This window comes from Trachemys scripta, chromosome 11 (assembly GCF_013100865.1).
Source record: "Trachemys scripta elegans isolate TJP31775 chromosome 11, CAS_Tse_1.0, whole genome shotgun sequence".
Classification (NCBI taxonomy): Eukaryota; Metazoa; Chordata; order Testudines; family Emydidae; genus Trachemys; species Trachemys scripta.
The window spans coordinates 7,573,349-7,593,921 of record NC_048308.1 but is presented as its reverse complement, the minus strand read 5'-3'; the positions used below and the strand labels follow the sequence as shown (position 1 = coordinate 7,593,921).

The following is a 20,573-nucleotide window of genomic DNA, read 5'->3' as shown; positions in this document are numbered from 1 at the left end:
ACTAGTGTACCTTCTATTTTTATCAGTCAGAGGCTCAGATGGTATTAGCAGGAGTGTTGTAAGCAAGACACGAGAAGTAATTCTTCTACTCTACTCTGTGCTGATTAGGCCTCAACTGGAGTATTGTTTCCAGTTCTGGGTGCCACATTTCAGAAAGAGAAGACTGAGGGGGGACATGATAACAGTTTTCAGGTACGTAAAAGGTTGTTACAAGGAGGAGGGAGCAAAATTGTTGTTCTTAACCTCTGAGGATAGGACAAGAAGCAATGGGCTTAAATTGCAGTGAGGAAGGTTTAGGTTGGACATTAGGAAAAACTTCCTAACTGTCGGGGTGGTTAAGCACTGGAACAAATTGCCTAGGGAGGTTGTGGAATCTCCATCACTGGAGATTTTTAAGAGCAGGTTAGACAAACACCTGTCAGGAATGGTCTAGATAATACTTAGTCCTGCCATGAGTGCAGGGGACTGGACTAGATGACCTCTCGAGGTCCCTTCCAATCCTATGAGTCTATGGCACAGCTTTCTGAGTTGTGGGTACTGTTGCAGAAGCTGTCTCTCTTGAAGCCTTTGGTGACCAATACCCACACATTGAAGATTATTCTTTTGTGCTTGAATCTCTAGAGACTCTCAGTGACCATGGACTTGAGGTAGATGGAGCATTCATGGTAATGGAAGCTCTGTATACAGGATGTCCTCAGTACTGGGCCAGAAGCCAGTCGTAATGCTTGCTCCATCATTAAAAGTCTCGATTTGATCTCTCTGTTCTTTCAAGAGCTGGCCTTGAAAAATGAACAAATTTTGCACTTACTGGGCTATGGGTGTCTCATAAACAACAGGGGATGCCCGTCACTTACTGGCAAGAGAGCCCTCTCTTAAAACCCAGGGATCCCAGCACACCCCAGACCAAGTTCAGAATAAGCCCTTTCATGGAGGAAAAATAAATAAATAAAACAAAACAGTGGGGGAAAAACATTCTCAACTACTAATACTAACTGTACTATTAAACAACTACAGAACAACTAGGTTGAAGAGATCTACACTCTGTCTCAGGCCAAAGGAGGTTGAGAAGGAACTGAGGGCGGTTTCCCCATGCAGCCCTTTATATCTTTTGTTAGGGCACAAGGACGTGAAGGGTGCATACATGGGCTGAACAGACACTGCTAGCAAAAATCTCCAATCAAAGCCACAGGGATGCATGCACACCTGAAGTGGAGCACCTGTAGGGACACTACTTGGGGAAGAAAATGTTACACCAGAGGGCCATAACAAAATCACTGGTTGGAATATGCTATAAATCGAGGGATGAATGAAAAATGGATGCTTGTTCCAGGACAGTGACTGCTAATGCTCCCTCTGCTATTGAGATGGCCCATTTCCCATAATCTGAATCCCTAAATCCCTAAACTAACAGATACCAGAGGAGGGAAAGCCTGGATCTCATCTTGCCATGAGAAGCATGATTAAGTCTTATTTGTCTCTAGAGTGCTAGGGCAAAACCCTTGGACTTGGGCTTATAAGAAGCTGTGATGCCTCTTCTAAGCAGTATCATACAGTTGCAAACAACATGAGGAAACCACTGAATCATGATTAATGAGGGGGGAGAAAAGGAACCAAAATGGGAATAATATAAAATCTTTCTGTATTTGCACACACAAAGATGCACAGTATATCTGCATATAGATATAAATATCTGTTTATGTTATAGGCAAATATATATGTACATAAACACACACACTTCAGTAGTATGTGGGTTTAAATATTATGGATTTATATGTTATAGGTTGTAAACTCATTGAGCCAAGGACTGTCTTTTTGTTATGTGTGTGTAAAGTTTTGTAGCACAGTGGGGCCACAATTCATGACCGGCGTCTCTAGATGCTACTGCAATATAGATAATAAATAATATAAATTGTTCATATTTATGCAATGACCCCTGGGTGGCTCATCAGCTGTGATTGAACCTGGGATTTTCAGCTCCAAAGCCACCATTAGAGCTAAAGGACTACGCTCATCTGCAGGGAACAGTAGCAAGCATCTAACCTTTGTGTATTAAGAGAAATGGACACAAAATGCACTTTGCCAGTGTGTTAGACATATAACTACCTATTACTTACACACACAAAACGTGCAGCACTGAGCGATGTAACTATCTAAGCTAGCAAGGGGTTCTGATTGAAGCTCTCACAGTTTTCTGCAGAAATTAATTGTACCGTACCACTACTTGACATACTTTAAACAGCTACAGAACATATAGTAACCTCCAAAGGGTATAGTATAGACATTGATTCTTAATAACTAGTCTCCCCTAAATTGTTTCACTGGCAGATTTAGTTGGACCAAAGACCCTCTTTGCATCCACGCCATGACAATTCCCATCCCTACATAAACACTTTGAAGTGCTATAATGCGTAGGCAAAGGCTGGATAGACTACCAAACATATCAATATTTCTTTTCCTCTAAACGGAAATGTTAATGGCCCTTGAAGGGCTAGGTAAGACGCAATGTAAGAATCTATTCAGCATGTTCGTTGAGCTAACCGTCCCCCTCCTTCACTACAAATACACTGCCCCATTAACAATCATATAGTGAACAGTAAGAGCCAGGCACAAATTTTCCCCAGTGAAAACATCTTTGGATGGAAAATGATCGTTTATTCTAAATACAAATTTTTGTTTCTATGGAAATATTTTGGGGTTTTTTGGCTGAAAAACAAAAACGTTTTGCTTTTCATTTTCCACTCCTATTTATTTCCCTCCACCTCAACTCCATTTTCTATTTTGCCACTAGAAAAGAGGGGGCGGAGAATACAGAAAAATGCAAGTTCAGCTTTAGGTTTTGGCTTGTCATTGAAAAACTTCATGGGAAATTAAAAACCAAACAAAAACCAAACAAAAAACAAACCACCACCCAAAACAAATAAAAATACTTTTCCCCTAAAATTAAAGAATTAATGCAAACAGTTGGCATTTTTTAGCAGCTCTAGTACATGGTATAGAGAATGACAGTGGGTGAAATGGAATCAACTACATCTGAGAGACAAAAATCTAAGACCTAGGGTGAAATCCTGGTTTTATTGAAATCAATAGCAAAACTTCCACTGACTTCAGTGGTGCCAGGGTTTCACCCATAACCTCGGTGCACAGAGCGCTTTGTATCTAATTACCTGTGTACCACACTGAAAATCTTCCTTCCTGACCAATCCGTATTGTTCTGCATGTTCATATACATAGTGATCATGCCTGTTCCATCCTCCCAACGACAAGAAAACATCGTGCAGTTATTAAGTAAGAAATATGGATCTGATATTCCACAGAGGCATAGCACTCAAAATTTACAGTGACGATCCAATGCCCACTGAAGTCAGTAGAAGTTGACTAGATCCCGCTGCATTTGGATATCTTATTTGTACTGCTGCTAATGTATAAATAACCTACTGTTTTAATATCAGCAGTACTATACACATATTAATAAAAACCTCCATCACACCAACAGTTCACCGATGTCAAAAGGGAGATCTGCAAGCCTCATCTCCCATTCTCTTATCTCATGCAGCTATTTCTTATGCAGACACATTTCTGTATACAAATGCCATTATACTTGACCCCCGGTTCACCCTGTTTCCATTACAACGCTGTAGACTCAACCAGACTTGCTCCAGTGCCAACTCTGTGCTGTCATTCCCTGCGCAGAATGGTAATAAAGAAATCACTGTTTTAAGCTGACAAAGAGCAGATTTCTTACTAAGTAAACACTGATGTTTTGGTAGGGAAATTAACTTATAAAATTGTGTCTACAAAGGGAGACCATACAGATGGACTTTGTTAAGACACTGCAAAACAGTCAACAGTGGTTAATTCAATTGAATGCTATTTATCAGATTTTTTTTAAAGGCTTATCCAGTTTTTGCAAATGCAAATGCAAAAAAAAAAAAAAAAAAACCCAGAGTTTTCTTAGTTGCAGAGCGATTTGTTTTTGGATGGCAAAGACAGCCTATCAGCTTCTACAGTGAACGCGGAGTAGCTTTTCTGCTGAGTAGCACAGCTGAGCAGCGCCATTCACTCTAGAAGCTGATCAAACGTTGCCTCCTTGCCTTCCAAAGTGATCTTAGGCACATCAGCACCATGTCCTCCCTTCCTCTAGCAATGGCAATATTCTGAGTTGTTTATACTGCTTCCCTATACGGGTACCAAGTGTCCCAAATCCATTCTTCAGTCCACTCAGTCGCTGGAAAACAGATTACTAAGCACAGCAGGTAAGGGATGGCAGATTCAATTTGTCCAACCCTCACTCAGTCTTTTAAAACTATCATTTTCCCAACTTGGACTATTTTTGTCCTTAATTTTTAAAGGGTTATTTTTAATGCACTGAGAAAAGTGGCAGGATGGCACCTTTACAGATTGAATTTTTCAGTTTCTCTCTAAAACACAGCACAGAGCTTCCCCTCCCGTTACCACTAAAACTCAACTTAGGAGCAGGGATAGCTCAGTGGTTTGAGCATTGGCCTACTAAGCCCAAGGTTGTGAATTCAATCCTTGAAGGAGCCACTTAGGGATCTTGGACAAAATCAGTACTTGGTCCTGCTAGTGAAGGCAGGGGACTGGACTTGACTCAATGACCTTTCAGGGTCCCTTCCAGCTCTATGAGATAAGTATATCTCCATATATATTTATAACTGGAGGTAATTATTCTAAGGGAGGACTAAGGGTACTTCAGTCTCCAGGCCTGTTCAGCCCCTGGTCCCTCTGCAAACTGGTGGAGTTTTGTAATGTTAGTGCTTGTCAGAGGTGAAAGTAAGCCGGTGCACCGTACCGGGGCAGATCGGCTTACCCTGGCAGCAATTTAAAGGGCCTGGGGCTTGGCCACCGCTACAGCCACGGGCCCGTTAACTTGCCACCGCTACCCCAGAGCTCCGGGGACGATTTAAAGGGCCCGGGGTGGTAGCCCTGGGCTCTTTAAATCACTGCCCGAGCCCCCGGCTGCCATTGCTACCCCGGGGCTCCGGCAGCATGGTTTGGGTGGCGATTTAAAGGGCCCGGGGCTACTGCAGCGGCACCCCGGGCCCTTTAAAGCTCCGCCAGAGGCCTGGGTCCCCTCCGATGGTGATTTAAAGTGCCCGGGGCACCGCTGTGGTAGCAGCAGCTGGAGCCCTGGGCCCTTTAAATCACCCCCAGGGCTCCCAGACGCCTCTGCAGCTGGTAGCTCTGGGGGTGATTTAAAGGGCCCGGGACTCCCAGCTGCTGCTACCACAGCCCCGGACCCTTTAAATCCTGATTTAAAGCGCCGGGTATTTAAAGGCCCCACCTCTTCTGGTAGAGGCCACGCCTCTTCTGGTTGAGGCCCCGCCCCCTCCTAAGGACTCCAGAGTATCGGTAAGTCCTTTAAGTTACTTTCACCCCTGGTGCTTGTCCATCAGGAGCTGGAGCCAGCCCTTAACTTATTTCCCAAAGGATGATTCTTATGTTCTTATGTAATGATTTTGGGTGACTGCTGACACTCTGAACAGAGATCTAAAACTTGTATCCTATTTCCAGTTACCAGACCTAGCCAGTCCATCTGGGATCTTCTTCTCTATGCAGATAGAGATCTGTACACAGTTTGAGGGAAAGTTGAAGATACATTAATTTTATTAACATAAGGTAAAAAATTACTTTTGAGAGTGTGAGAGAGAGAGAGAGACAGACACACGCATTGTCAAGTAGGTAAGCCATCATTTAAAATTAGGGAGTCGGCATATTAAACACGCTTGAATTTTAATGAAGACATTTGTAATTGACTTAATTCAGTGCAAAGAGTTTAATTTAAACATTACTGTGTGGTTTTGAAAAGGCAAAATACAGCAGCATTGTGTTAGTGCCCAAGAATCAAAAAGCAGAACTGATGAGATACAATGGATACTAGCTACCAGATACTTCAGTGATTACCATGGTATAGATGCCTAGAGATAAACAGAAACTGTGAAACTGGCAATTCTAGCTTTTGGATACAAATTTTAAAAATGCATAAGTAATTTAGGCACCTATGCACCATTTCCAAAACTGACATAGGCACTTAGGCCGAGATTTGAAAAGGTATTTAGTCATTGCTGCACTCAGCGGTGCAATGTCTAACAGATTGAGGAGCCCACATTGCATTTTCAAAAGGGATTTAGGCACTTAGGAGCAAAAATCCCTGTCTTAATTTCTTTTGAAAATGAGATGCGGGCTCCTAAATCAGTTAGGTGTTGCATGCTGAGCCCAGCAACACCGACTTACCTTTAAAAATCTGGACCTTAGAGCCAGATTTAAAAATTCCCATTGAAATGAATGGGTAGGTCCCTAACATGCGTAAGTGCTTTTGAAAATCCAACTAGGTGCCTTTCTGCATCTTTAGACCCCTAAATAACTGTGAAAGTCAGGCCCTTAGGCACCCAAGTTCCATTGATTTTCAGTGAAACCTGAGCTTCTACATGCCTAAGTCACTTGAAAAGAGGTGTTTGTGAAAATGTTACCCTTTGTCAAAGTTGCGTGAAGTGTCCAACATAAACAAATAGCATAAATTGTACAAAATGAAGTTGATTTTTAACTTTTTTATGGTTTAAATAATCTAAAGTGTTATTAGTAGCACTGGAAATTAAACATAGAGCAGAACTTCTATATTAACAATGCCCCTTTATATGAATCACATTTCAGCCTAAACGTTAATGTAGTGTACAATACGAGGGCAAAATAATCAGTCTGGCTTAGTACTGTACAATATATTTGATACTCATGAATGATGTAAGGACCAACACTACTATACAAGCCTGCTGTAAAATTGCTTTTAGCCAATATCAAAAAGCATGAGAAGGTACAGGTACTGTACTAAGCTTGACCAATGATGGCATCTGGAGGAGAAGCTAAGCAAAAGGAGAAGAGTTGAAAGGATTTATTAGTGGGAGACAAACTTTATTTACACAAGTCCTGCTTGAATGATCTCATTCTGGTGTTAGCAAGCTAAACAGAATGATGGGATAACTGGCCAAGAATGAACAACAAATATAGAGTATCCTAGTGTAGGCACGGATTTTTTATTAGCACATTTTTAGGAAGTCCTTGTGAAACTTCAATAGAGACAGATCTGCAGTTCCATCTTCCTTTTCTTTTAACTACAGCTTTCAAAAAAAATTAAGAGGTCTCCCATTTCATTTTAATCTATAGGCCCAGTATATCAAGAGGAGTTTTGCTGCTGGTCTCTGTAGGCTCGGTCAGGCACACAGCTGAACTCTAATGAAATCAGAGAGTGCAAAGACCTTGATGCATTTCAGGCAAGGAGATTATTTTTCAGTGTAGTTTTCACCCAGAGAAGGTGATAATAGATGAAGGAAATTAAATTGAGACAAGTATCAGAGGGGTAGCCGTGTTAGTCTGAATCTGTAAAAAGCAACAGAGGGTCCTGTGGCACCTTTGAGACTAACAGAAGTATTGGGAGCATAAGCTTTCGTGGGTAAGAACCTCACTTCTTCAGATGCAAGTAATGGAAATCTCCAGAGGCAGGTATAAATCAGTATGGAGATAACGAGGTTAGTTCAATCAGGGAGGGTGAGGTGCTCTGCTAGCAGTTGAGGTGTGAACACCAAGGGAGGAGAAACTGCTTCTCCTCCCACGAAAACTTATGCTCCCAATACTTCTGTTAGTCTCAAAGGTGCCACAGGACCCTCTATTAAATTGAGACACTACATTGTTAAGTAAGAAAGACTTTACACACACCCCTTAAAGACAAATACCTTCCTACGTGAACCACAACATTGCATTGTCTGGGAGAAAAGCAACTGATAAACATAAACTTGGTCAAGTTGGGGTTGAGTTTATGAAAGGCAAAGCAGTGAAATCAATCATATAACCAGAATCTGAGTCAAAGCCAGTCTGGCAAAGTAGACTGACAACTACTGAAGGATAGAAAACTACTGAATCCAGTACAAGATTTCTGGAAGGGAGTATGGTCTGTTATTTAGAGCAACCAACCAGAAATCAGAACTCTTGAGTTTGTATACCAGGTCATGTACTCACTATGTCACTTTGGGCAAGTCTCTGTGCCTCAGTGCAAGGAATAAACCAGGTTTAAATAGATGTCGGAGAGTCCCCAAACAAAGCTCCACTGGTTTAATTAAACTGGTGTAACATCACAGCTTTAGTCGAATCAGTGCAACTTGTGTGTGTAGACAAGCCCTTCATGTAGTTCACCACGTAATTCAACACAAGTGCAGTCTTGCTCAAGAGAAAACAGGATTACTGGGACATTGAGATTCATCAGCAGATCAGGCACTGGAGGGGAAGTAGAGAAAGCTCAGGTATCTTCTACTGCATTAGGTGAGGATCAAGCCAGCTGTTTTCAGAAGAAGTAGGCTGGAGAATCTCTTATCCTTGTGACTGTATCCATCTCAATGCTGATTGGAATCAAACCACTGAAGATAGGGAGCTATACCAGTGTTAGATCTCACAAGCCAAGTGGGGTCAAGACTTAGTACGTGAACAGGAGACCTCCAAGGAAAACCCCAGGGTGTTGCAGGAAGCAGCGTTGGTGAATTAGTATTTAGTACTTTTCCCTCTGACTCAGCATTCAATACCCCAGAACATACTATCAAGGAGAACTTTGTTGCTTGAGATGCTGCCTTTCCAATCAGATATAAAACAGAGGTACTGAGTACTTGTGCTGATTAAAGATCCCTTGGATCACTTGTGAAAGAGTAGGGTTGTTAAATCCACTACCCTGGCCAAATTCCATTTTAGGTTCTTACATTCTGATCATCTAATTTCCACCTATCATTTGTATTGGGTAAGGCACTCTTCACTTCCTCACCTAAACTGCAGCAGAATTTTGCTGTGTGAGGTTAAACAGCAACTGTACTCTGCTCCGGAGATGGCTGGATTTTAGTGGTGGGTAACATGAGACCTCTCTTTTTGAAGTGTATGAAGTGCTTTGGGATCTGTTGGGCTGAGAGGTGCAATATAAATATAAGTTTTTATTTCTTTGTTTTGAGAATGCTAGTGGGGTAACTTGGAAGCAAGTAAACTTCTATTTAAATGTTTAAACGCATTGTACTGAACTTTGCAGATTCTTTTCCTCCCATCCTCACACCTCCCGGCCACTTTCCCTTATAGACAGAAATAGTTCAGCGGGAGGTGAGGAAGCAGCTAGGAAGAGGGGATATGGTAAGAGCTATGACCTTTTCCCTAGGAACTGCATTCAATGTTCTTCCTTACCAGCCCATGGAAAATATGATGTTATTCACATTGACCTAGACCCTGGCACATGGTAATTCACACATTTTATGGGAGCCAGGGTACAGATGATTAATGATTAATGCAGATTAGAGAGGAAGGATAGACCTGTGGTTAGGATGTTGGCCAAAGACATGGGAGTCCAAGGTTCAATTTCTTGCTCCAACACAGGCTTCCTGTGTGACCTTGGGCAAGTCACGTAGTCTCTCTGTGCCTCAGTTCCCCTTCTGTAAAGTGGGATGATAGTACTTCGCAAGGATGTTATGAGGATAAATACATAAGAGAGGTGCTCAGATACTATGAGTAATAAGGATGGTAGAAATATCTATATTAGGGATGCACTGTTTCTACTGTAATTGAAAACTAGTTCAACACCATTATCCAACTATCTATTTTCTAGATGAGTGGTGTGACCACACTGGCTCCAAGACCATTGAAGTCAAAGGAAGGAAAGACTTTCATTATGTTTAGTGGGCCTTGTATCAGACACTAAGTTACAATTTAAACTGAATAAGTTTATTCTATCCTAGCCATGGAACTGGTTCTATATTTAAGACCTCAGAATCTGGCAGCTGGTATTATAGTAGAATTGCTCACTACATCAAGGGTACAAACAGGGAAGAGATGCCACTGGAAGGTATTAGGCAGTCAGTAGTTTTAAATAAACACAATTACCATTAACTCAGGATGCAGAAAACCTTTGGTTATTTCAAACAGGACATTTAAATTGCTAAATCGATCCAAGAGAATCTCCTCTCCCTCTTAACTGCATATATGATCACAGCCAATATTCAGGACAAGAATCCCATTTACTTCATTGGGAATTTCCCCTCATTGAGCACTGCAGGACTGGGCTGAATGTCATTATGACACCATCTCTGTTAGTTTATATTTGAATCAAGAGAGCCATTCCTAAGCCTGGAACATCAGCAGAAAACCTAACACCCTAACAAGTCTAAAGTCAGTTGGAAAGTCTAGATTGTCCTGTCAAATGAATGCAATATTAATGTTTTAACAGCTGAATTCTATAAGTGGGATTTAATCAAGTCTATGTAGTCGGTGTTTTTAAGGCCTCAATTCAGGAGAGCGTTTGAGCCTATGATTAAGTCCCATTGATGTCAATGGGATTTAAGCACATACTTCAAATTAAGCATGTGCTTAAGTGCTTTCCTGAATAGGGATAGATTTAAGCTTTGCTGCCTAGAAAACCTTTATATACCACTCTGCCTTATCACCTGTCCATCTCTTTTCAAATCTCTTCTTCAGACTTCTCTTTTTTCCCATTGCCTACATCTCTTAAATTAAGCTCCGTTTCATTTATTGGTTTGATGGAACACTTTAAATCTTTCACTGCCCAATATCTTTACATGACGGCTTTCTGTCATTCATATCACATAGAGTCTTCTCTTGAAGTGTTTAATACTGTAGAGCATTTTGGGATGAAAGGTGATATATAAAATGAAGTTGTACTGAATCATGGTGTTCTGAGAATCGGGACACATTATTTGGATTAAAGTATTGCCCTAAAGTAGAAATGAACTTGAAACTTTCCCATTTTATTTATGTATGAACCACAGTCCTGTAGCCCTTCCTCTAGCAGCAGTAATTTTGGATATGTGGTTACTCTGTGGGATCTTATTAGAGGTTTTCAGATGAGGCATTCAATCAGAAGCTAACAAGTCCTTCATCTGGTTTGCAAACTGCAAGTAGCTAAAGTACCTCCAGGACCATAATGGAGAAGATTCTTAAGAACACTCAAAACGAAACAGAATAACTCGTCTTCATGATGTTATTACTGTGGCACTGTGCTATTAACAGGACCTGGGGTAAAATTTTCAAAAGCCCCCGATTTAAGAGCCTAAGTCCCATTTTAAAAGTAGCGTAGGCATTTAGGAGCCTAAATTTCATTGAAAGACAATGGAATTAGGCATCTAGTCTGATTACACTGGACCCTCGCTAGAACACGCGTCTATATAGCGTGAATTCGCATATAACGCGGTCGCGGCCATGGAGCCCAAATTTAATTACTTTAATTGCAATTCATTTTTATGCAGTTCCCGCTATAACGCAGTACCGCACATGGATCCCAAATCCCGCGTTCTAGCGAGGGTCCGGTATTTTCATTCTCTAATTTCTGAATATCAAAGTTTAGCTCTGTTATTTGCCTATTTCAACTGGGAAACAGAAAAGAAAAGTTATAAAAAGCCTACAAAGCATAAAATTATATAGATGCTGGAACTAGGGGCGCTGGGGATGCTGACGCACCCCCTGGCTTGAAGTGGCTTCCATCAGATACAGGATTTACAGTTTGGTTCAACAGCTCTCAGGACCCCCACTCTACAAATTATTCCAGCACTCCTCATTATATAAAAGTACAGTTTCTCAAAGAGCGCTGGCACACAGAAGAAAAGTATACGTCTGTGGCTCAGAGTCAAATTAAGGGATCCAGAATGCCCATTTGAAAGAATGTACACCAGCTGAAGATTTCTGCAGATTTGCAACTTTTCAGAACAATAGCACCCTGGTCTGCCCTTTGAGTTTTGCAAATGCGTATGTAGAGTTAGCTCCAGGCAGGGTATCCAGATCTACAGCTCTGCCAAACAGGGTCATTTTTTTTTTTTTTTTTTTGCCCCAGCCATCTGGGTGGTCTTAGCATCAGGTTTGAAATACCTAGAATCCCTCGAACCACATGTTCTAATCCCAGTAGAGTTGACTCAGTCCTTCATCTTTCCAGGGTAAATGGACTTTTATGCACTTTTTTGTGGGAGTGGGGGGGCTTTTGGATGAGATTTTAAATATCTGTGCTCTGCATGGACATCAAAGATCCTGCATTTTCATTCCCGTGTCGTAAGCCAACATTCCTGCCATTCGGTTTTGTCTCTCACTACTGCCCACTGTTTGCTTGCCTGGGCCAGTGGTGAAGAGTGCTCTGGAGGCAGAATGTCCAGCCCTGGGAAAAGGGAGTACCTTATCCTCTGTATCGCTAACCAGTGCCACTGATGGGTCTTCTCCAGTCTTCTCTACAAGCTAGAAGGATTTCAGAGAAGCCCAATGAAAATGAGCGGGTTAAAACAATTGATTTCTGAGGAAATGTTATTGGCTACAAGGGGGATCCCTTCCCATTTAGACTGGAAAAGACTGTGAAAATTTTATGAAGTGAATGGCAAGAGGTAATAACTATTCAACTCCCATGACACATGAGGTCAGCATGTGAACAGTGGTAGAGAATGGACTATTGAGGGAATCCTAAAAAGTTTAGAGAATGGACCATACTACTGAAAATAGCCTATAAAATTTTCCACAGATGGGAAATTTTGACAGTTGCCCATCCTTTATTTTATTGTCTGAAGTGATCCTGTGAATATTTACCCCTAGGAAAGCAGTGAGGGAATGGAGTTCAATTTTTTTTTCTAAAGCATGAGTTTAGCACTGGATAAGGGTGGAACATGAAGTCACTTTCAACCTATAATAAAGAGAAGTAAGCAAAGGAATTATCACTTAAGACTTTTGACGTGAAGCTTTGAGAATGACACTTACTCAAAAGCAGCAGTGGGTTATGGAGTGATGTCATCAACGAACACACGCCAGAGATTTAAATAAAAGCCCTCAGAAATCAGATTTCTGTTTTCAATGCAGAATATCCTAATCAGTTTTACATATGCAACAGTGATTGGATCAAGTCAGAGTTGCAGTTCACAGAAAAAATTCTTGCAATTTAACGAGCCAGACCCTCAGCTGGTGTTAACTGGCACAGCTCCCTTGAAGCCAATTGAAATCCACTAACTTCACTGGAGCTAAGCCAATTTCCAACAGCTACAGATCTGGCCCAGTACATTTATTAATTCAGTCTACAAGGCTTGCACCTTACTTTATGGTTTAGCGACTCTGACACAACATACTTTCAAATCTGTTTGGATTTAAAGTTTATGGTTGAGATGTTCAAAGCACTCTGAGGGGTTTAAACAGACATCTGCCATTAAAATTGTTGTGCAATGTGTCTAAATCCCCTAGACCACTTTGAAAGTATCCACTGAGATGCTTAGCATACACAGAGTCAAAAGAAATTATCTCCTCAAATTAAGGAAATACATTGTATAACTCCATTTCTATGCAATCACTACTATGACACCATTGTGAATAGGCATCAGAAGAGAGGGACTGATTTATGTTTTCATGCTGGAATTGGTTATACCATCAGAAAAGCTACACAAACTCTTTAGCTAGCATGTGAGCAGCCACCGTCTCTTGCTCCTTTTTATTTATTTTTTCATTTCATATGACTTTAGTGCTGGTGAAAGGTGCCAGAGAGGCCATCTCTGGTTTCCAATGGCTTAATATGTTCACAAGTTCTGAGCACACAATGTCGGTACTGAAGCTGATGGGAATTGTGGGTGTTCATTTTCTGTGGATCCACAGGACAGAAGGTAGCAATGTGCCACAACCCAGCTCTCACAGACCACTTCTAGAGATGAAAGGGTCATACAGCAGTACTCAGCATCTCTCACGTTTCATCCTCGCTCTCAAAGAGCATTAGAAAGGTCCTACCCCTCTTTTAGAGGGCGAGAAACGGCGGCACAGAGAGGTGAAGTCAATTCTCCAAATGCACAAAGCAAGACAGACGCAATTTAGTATCCTGACCATTTAATCTTTGGCCTCTTGAAATTGGACAAGGCATCCAAGTAGTGCTACCTATGTTTGTTTTACAGTGAGAGCTGTATTAACATTCCCCAAATCACTTCATAGGAGTCACCAAAGAACCATCAGAAGGTAATAACTTTTAGTAATTACAGATTTGGGATAGGTTTGAACCATCATCCTAGAGTGAAACAGGCTCTATAATCAATTATTGATCTCTTCAGTCATCCAGTCTAGGAAAGGAAGTGCGTGTATGTATGTCTGTGAGAGGGGGGTTGGGAGAAAGAAGGGCACAGAGTAAACTCCATATAATCAGCCAAAACTGCTTTCCAAATGAGCAACGAACGTATCCATTTGGTCAAAGTAATGAAATTGCAAAATACACAAAAATGTGTCTCCGGGCAGCTGTTTGCTTTGACTCCGGAGGGAGCGCTCTCTATCTCCAAAGCAGCACAGTACCATCAATCAGAACGTGCCAAAGCTTTGCTACTCCTGTAGCAAAGTAAATATGAAAATGCACACATTTTATTGGCATGTACGTTATGAGGTAAATTGACTGGTGTGCTTATTTCTAAAAGAAGTGACCTTAACAAAGGAGTCTCCCTTTTTTATCTGCCTGCCGGGATTAGGACTGCCATCTCTTTCCAAGGCAGAAACGCCTTCTGGGTATAGTGGATTGTGTCCTACTCCCCCACCCCAACACTCCTAACTCCTCATCCCAGTTTCCCCACTCCCCTCCTCATCCCTGTCCATCTGCTTGCCCAGACAGTCTCAGTTTCCTGCTCTGCCCAGACCTTGTTCTTGCAGGTGGCTAAACCATTGTAGCTGAAACTTAAATAAACAGCCTGAGGCAGGCACCCACCATGGAAAATTTCAGCCCTAATGGTTAACGTTCAGCAAAGTTAGAAGCAATTGAAAACAGGATCTTATAATGAGAAGCTTAATTATGGGCAACTTTGCCAGCTCTGCCCATAAATATATCGATATTTCTAGGAAATTTTGCACCTGATTTTGGAAAAATGTTGTAAGTATCCAGGAGGCAGAAGAACCGTTTACCATAGTAAAAAGGACACAGAGTAGAGTAAAACTAGGAGAACTGGGGTCAGATGTAGGAAAAATGTAAGTTGAACACCAGGGAAAACTTCAGCTCCTAGGAAACTTATGGACGCTCCATCTATTGAGACATTTAAAATTAAGCCAGATGAAAGCACTGAGAAAGGGACAATTGGGAACACTTTTGCATTGGCAGGGAGATGGACTAGAAGAGTCATTCCATCTCAAGATCTTTTGGGGGAAATTCAGCTCTGGTGTAGCTCACACATTTACGCCAATGGCGAGTTTGGTCTTGGGATTCTATGTTTTTTTTTAAAGGGACAACAGAATTTGGGTGACGAAACAACAATTCTTAAAAAAATAAATAAATAATGTGAGAACCACATCCTGAAAAGCCACTCGAACGCCAGCACAGAAACAACGCTGCTTTTGTTTGTTACACTACAGAGCGTCTGACAGGGCTTTAACCTCTGTTTAGGAGCTACTGTTAAAAAGCCTCTTGCTGAGTCAAGCCTAAGCATGCTGCTTACAAGGGTTAGCCCTGAGGGTTCCTGCGTTGGCAGAGGCTTTCTAGCTGAGTTAGGGATTTTTTGTTTTGTTTTGAAAAAACAGAGTAGCTAAGAAAGCCTAGACATGGGGAGAGAAAGGGGCTACTAATAATCACCTGCTTCTCTGGAAGGAATTTTACTATCTATTTAAGGACATGAACCTGCAAACTTGACACAAGTGATCCCATTCATTCAAATGGGGTTACTACCAAGATTCAGGATTGCACAATCGGACCCTAGTGAAGTAAACTTTTATAAAGTCATATGAAGAATCTTGCTAAAATACACACTAGCCCCTTTTTTACACTCCACTGTTCGAATGCATCAAGTGAAGTCATTTGTCTCAGTGGAATACTGGAGTCTGAAAGTTTGATTCAACCAATATTGGGTCTGTGGTCTTCTTACAGCAAACTGTGATGAAAAGTGAAGAGAGAAATTCCAATCAATAAATAAATACTGTAGGGAACATATATCATCATAATTCATCCTCGGGACACAGTCCATCTTGTGTGTTGAATGAGATAGAAGTGTTGTGGAAAAAACAGTATGACGGTATAATTAAAGAGTGTATCACAGTGAATATGCACAAGGGAGTAGAATTAAGATTGCACAAGCAACCTTAATTTGGCATTTCCTAACTTCTGAGTGCTTGACTTTGCAACCTTAAATATTATTCTGATATTGGTTTTAGATGTAATACACTATATATAAAATGCATTTATTTTCACTAGTATAATTTCTTTCCACGCTCTGCTCCTCTTTTTACACTCCCTATCTGTTTTTCACTCTGTGCTCTATTTTCACCTTCTTCTCCACTTGATCATCCCTATTGCCTCTGCTTTTCATAGAAGTTTTCCCTGGCCTCTCTCTCCTTTCCTCATATAAACATAAACCCAATGACACTAGAATCCAAGTTGATATCTTGATACCACAATGTTCTTATTGGTGTGAAATGAGGCAAAAATGAGTTCTCCCATTGCAGCCGCAGAGATCTCAGTACAACAACAGAGTGAAGAAACTTAGTTAAGGATGTCAGACATTTGCCAATCTCAGAGCAGAAAGTGACCAAAAGTGAGATTTTTCTGGATTATCCAAGCATATGACATGACTGTGCCAAAAACCACATGGTTGCAGCAGGCACCATCTGCCTACAATGACTGTTTCCACAGATGACACAGCTGGTATATCATGTAACAAAGCAAAAATAAGGGGGGGGGGGAACAGAAAAGTTGAATGTCCTAAAGACCAACTAAATATTACTTTGGCCTGAAAGGTGTAACTCGATCTCACAAAGTATTTCCTCAGGTGGTACTTGGGCTTGTCTTGTTATGCAACCAGGTCCATGTAATTGAAGTTCAGTAAATAGGAAGAAACCAAAGAAAACCCCAAAACTATTTGTCATGTTTCTTAAAGTGGAAATGACTGAAATGCCAACACACCCAACAACAAATGTAAATCTGGCAAGTCTTCTGGGCACCTGAATAATGGGCATCCCGAGTGAATGCACAGCTCCATACTCATCAGTCTTTCTATACTTCAACTTTTTATTTTAGGTCTCAAACAAAGAGCCCTGCATATATGACTGTCCTGTATGTCCCGTCCTGCTAGACAGAACCCTGCTGATTACTACCCGACAGCTATGATAAAATAACTGGTGTTCTCATTAGCTTATATGCAAACAATGATAAAGAGGAATGTATAGCAATGTCACTTTGAGCAATCGGGAAACAAACCTTTGACACAAACCAGAAGGCAAATAATAAGACTCCATGGCTGACAACAAATGAGACTACATCTAATTTGCTGTGCAATGTTCATGTAATTAGATACATTTGGTACAGGCAAGAAAGTAGACAGCTAGAATATGGTCTTGATGAATTGGGGAACCTCTGTCAAGCTCCGATCACATTAATCATAAAGCCAGAGCTCAGTGACTCAATTTTTCTTCGTAGCATTTACGATATTTTTCTAGAGGGAAAATGTATATGCTATTTAAAAAAACAATTATATTGTCTTTCCCTAGCACCAAACTAACTATAGATATCTACAGTCTAAACTATGCCAGCAGAGTCAAGCAAACCCATGTATAACAACTGTGCAGTTGTTCAGGATGCTGTGTGTAACAGCCCACCCCACAATACCCTAGGCGGTCCTGGCTTCAGACATTTCTTTTATTGTCATGTACTGAAGAGAATAAGTGATATGCAACATTCTCTGCAGAGGACAGGGAGGAGAGAAGAGTCATAGAAGAGGATGTGTAAGAGAAGGGAAAGAAAAGGGAGAAAGATAGGAAAGCAGTAGAAAGGAGTCTTAAGACGAGAGGTATCAAGGAGATGAGGCTGAGATGCATGGAGGTAAGAGAGAAAGAGAGACGAGAGGTGCACAAGATCTGGTCTAAGAGGTGAATATAGCTGAACTGCTTGGTAATAACAACCATAATGTAATTAAATTTAACATCCTTGTAGAGAGGAACATGCCAAAGAAATCCACCACTTCTTAAAGGGGAACTACACAACAAAGAGACTGTTAAATGGAAATTGAAAGGAACAGTCACAAGAGTGAAATGCCTGCAAGCTGCATGGAAACTTTTTAAAAACATCAGAATAGAAGCTCAAACTATATGTATACCCCAAACAAAAGAAAAAAAAACACTAAGAGGATGAAAAAATTCCACCACGCCTAAAAAACAGAGTTAAAGAGATGATTAGAGACAAAAAGACACCTTTAAAAAATAGGAAGTGAAATCCTAGTGAGGAAAATAGAAACGGACAAACTCTGGCAAGTCAAGGGTAAAAGTATAATTAGGCAGGTAAAAAAAGAATGTGAAAAACAACTAGCAAAAGACTCAAAAGCTAACAGCAACATTTTTTTTTAGTACATCAGAAGGAGGAGGCCTGCCACACAATCAGTGGGGCCATGGAAAATCAAGGTGCTAAAGAAGCACACAAGGAAGACAAGGCTGTTGCAGAGAAGCTAAATGATTTATTTGCATTCGGTCTTTACTGCAATGGATAAGAGGGAGATTCCTAAACCTGAGCCATTCTTCTTAGGTGACAAATCTAAGGACCTGTCTCAGACTGAGGTGTCAATGGAGGAGGTTTTGGAACAAATCGATAAATTAAACAGTAATAAATCACCAGGACCAGATGATATTCACCCAAGGGTTCTGAAAGAACTCAAACATGAAATTGCAGAACTATAACTGTAGTATGTAACCTATTGCTTAAACCAGCCTCTGTGCTAGATGACTGGAGGATAGCAAATGTGGTGCCAATTTTTAAAAAAGGCTCCAGTGTCTTCCCCGAACCACTGAGCCACTTTTTCTCTTCAACACCTGATGTGATGTAAGGAACACGCTTCTCTACCCTGCTTTATGCCCCAGCTAGGCTGTCAACTTTCAAAGGAGAAACACAAAATTCAGGCCTTAGCAACTGATGCAGGAGATCAAACCTGAAACACAGTTAGCCTTATCTATGGCTCTTATCCGCCTCTCACAGCTACCCCTTTGGCAATACCTGTATAGCTGGTGATGCCAATAGCCTCATGAACTCAAAATGGCAGGCAAATAGCCTTTCAGTTCACTTTTCAAGTGATGGTAGCGAGGGAGTGGTACCATAAGGCCACGGAGATTGAGGAGCCAAAGTAGGGGTTTTAGCCAAAGTGTAGTCAGAAAAGTCTCAGGTATATTACAGAGTGAAAAACGCCCCAAAAAATGTATTGGGCCATTCCTGTTCCTATGACCTCAGCTGAATAATGATGTAATAGCACTTTGCTTTCCATCCCAGGATCTTAAAGCACTGTGCACACTCTAATTAAACCTCACGCACCCCAGACAGCTGGCTAAATACTATCATCAGCTGGGGAAAGTGGACAGGGTGGTTAACTGACTTGATTAAAGCCACACAGCAATTCTGGAAATAGAAGCGGAGTTCCCTGTTATACAGCCCTGGGCTTGAACCATTGCGCTGTACTTCACACTCAAGTCCTAACATCAATACAAAAAAACCCAGACGAGGTTAGACTGAAGTGTTTTAGTAACACATGGGAGCAGAGATGCAAGACTTACCCATGAATAGCATGGATGGAGTGAGGTTCATAATGGTACCTTCCTTCCTGGTGACGCATGTCAATTGGCAAGGGAGCATGGAACGCTGGAAAAACGTGCTGCGGAACTGTTGAGGGGAAAAAAAAAAAACTTCAAAAACTTTTCTCTCTCTTTTAAAACAATTTCAAAGGAGCTAAATCTCCATGAATTTCAGAGCATGAGCAATGCAAAGACATGGGGTCTTCATGATATCAGCGCTATCATACACCAGAGAAGTGGAATGAATAAATAATCAAAGTCATTCGGAGAAATCCTACATCTTCAACATAAAAGATCTCCAACAGGGTTTTTGACAAAGACAAGCAGCTAAGCGCTCTTTGAACTCAGGGAGATTATAGGAAGCACCAAGGAAAACTAGCCTTGTTACAAAAATGAGACTTGACAGAGTTTGGCAGAATCCAAAACTGCACCATCCACAACCCTGGGAACGGCAGCAGCACCTTTCCCGAATGTCCGTAGACACAGAGTGGGGATTGGGTTGGAACTATTTACCTAAAGTATAACGGCAAGAGCTGCACAAGTGCAATCCGTGTATACAGTCAGAGGTGGCTAAAAATGTCTATGGCTCAGGTTCTGTGAAAGGAGCCTAAATTGCTCTCACTTGTCATCATTTGCGGGCCTATTTTTTATTCATTTGAGAAGCGTGTTTCATCTTTGATGGAAAGATAAAGTGGCCTCGGAAGGCACAGAATACCTACACTGACTTATTAAATCCACAGACTTTAATATGTATTATTGACCCCAAGTTTACAGCACGAATATTTCAGAGAGTTGTAGGACAAATGGAAAATTCATCGAGTTATTTCTCCACACCGCCCTGGACTATTCAGACTTATGGCCATGTCCTTTTGTTCTAAAATTATGGAAGCCAAGAGAAATACAATTAACAGGGTCTCAGTAAATATACCACACAGTAGTCCTTTGCTAGGATATATTATCTGGTCTGTAATGATGGTGCATTCCACATTTGTAGCTGGGATCAAATGTAAAAATAA

General features: G+C 41.1%; 1 protein-coding gene across 1 annotated transcript in view; it reads right to left on the bottom strand.

Annotated features, from left to right (window-relative positions):
- The window catches only part of GLI2 (GLI family zinc finger 2), a 249,383-nt gene that overhangs the window by 74,510 nt on the left and 154,300 nt on the right, over nt 1–20,573 (bottom strand). Inside the window, exon 3 of the mRNA XM_034786212.1 lies at nt 19,540–19,645. Coding sequence (XP_034642103.1) covers nt 19,540–19,645 — 106 coding nt within the window. The remainder of the gene's footprint in view (nt 1–19,539; nt 19,646–20,573) is intronic.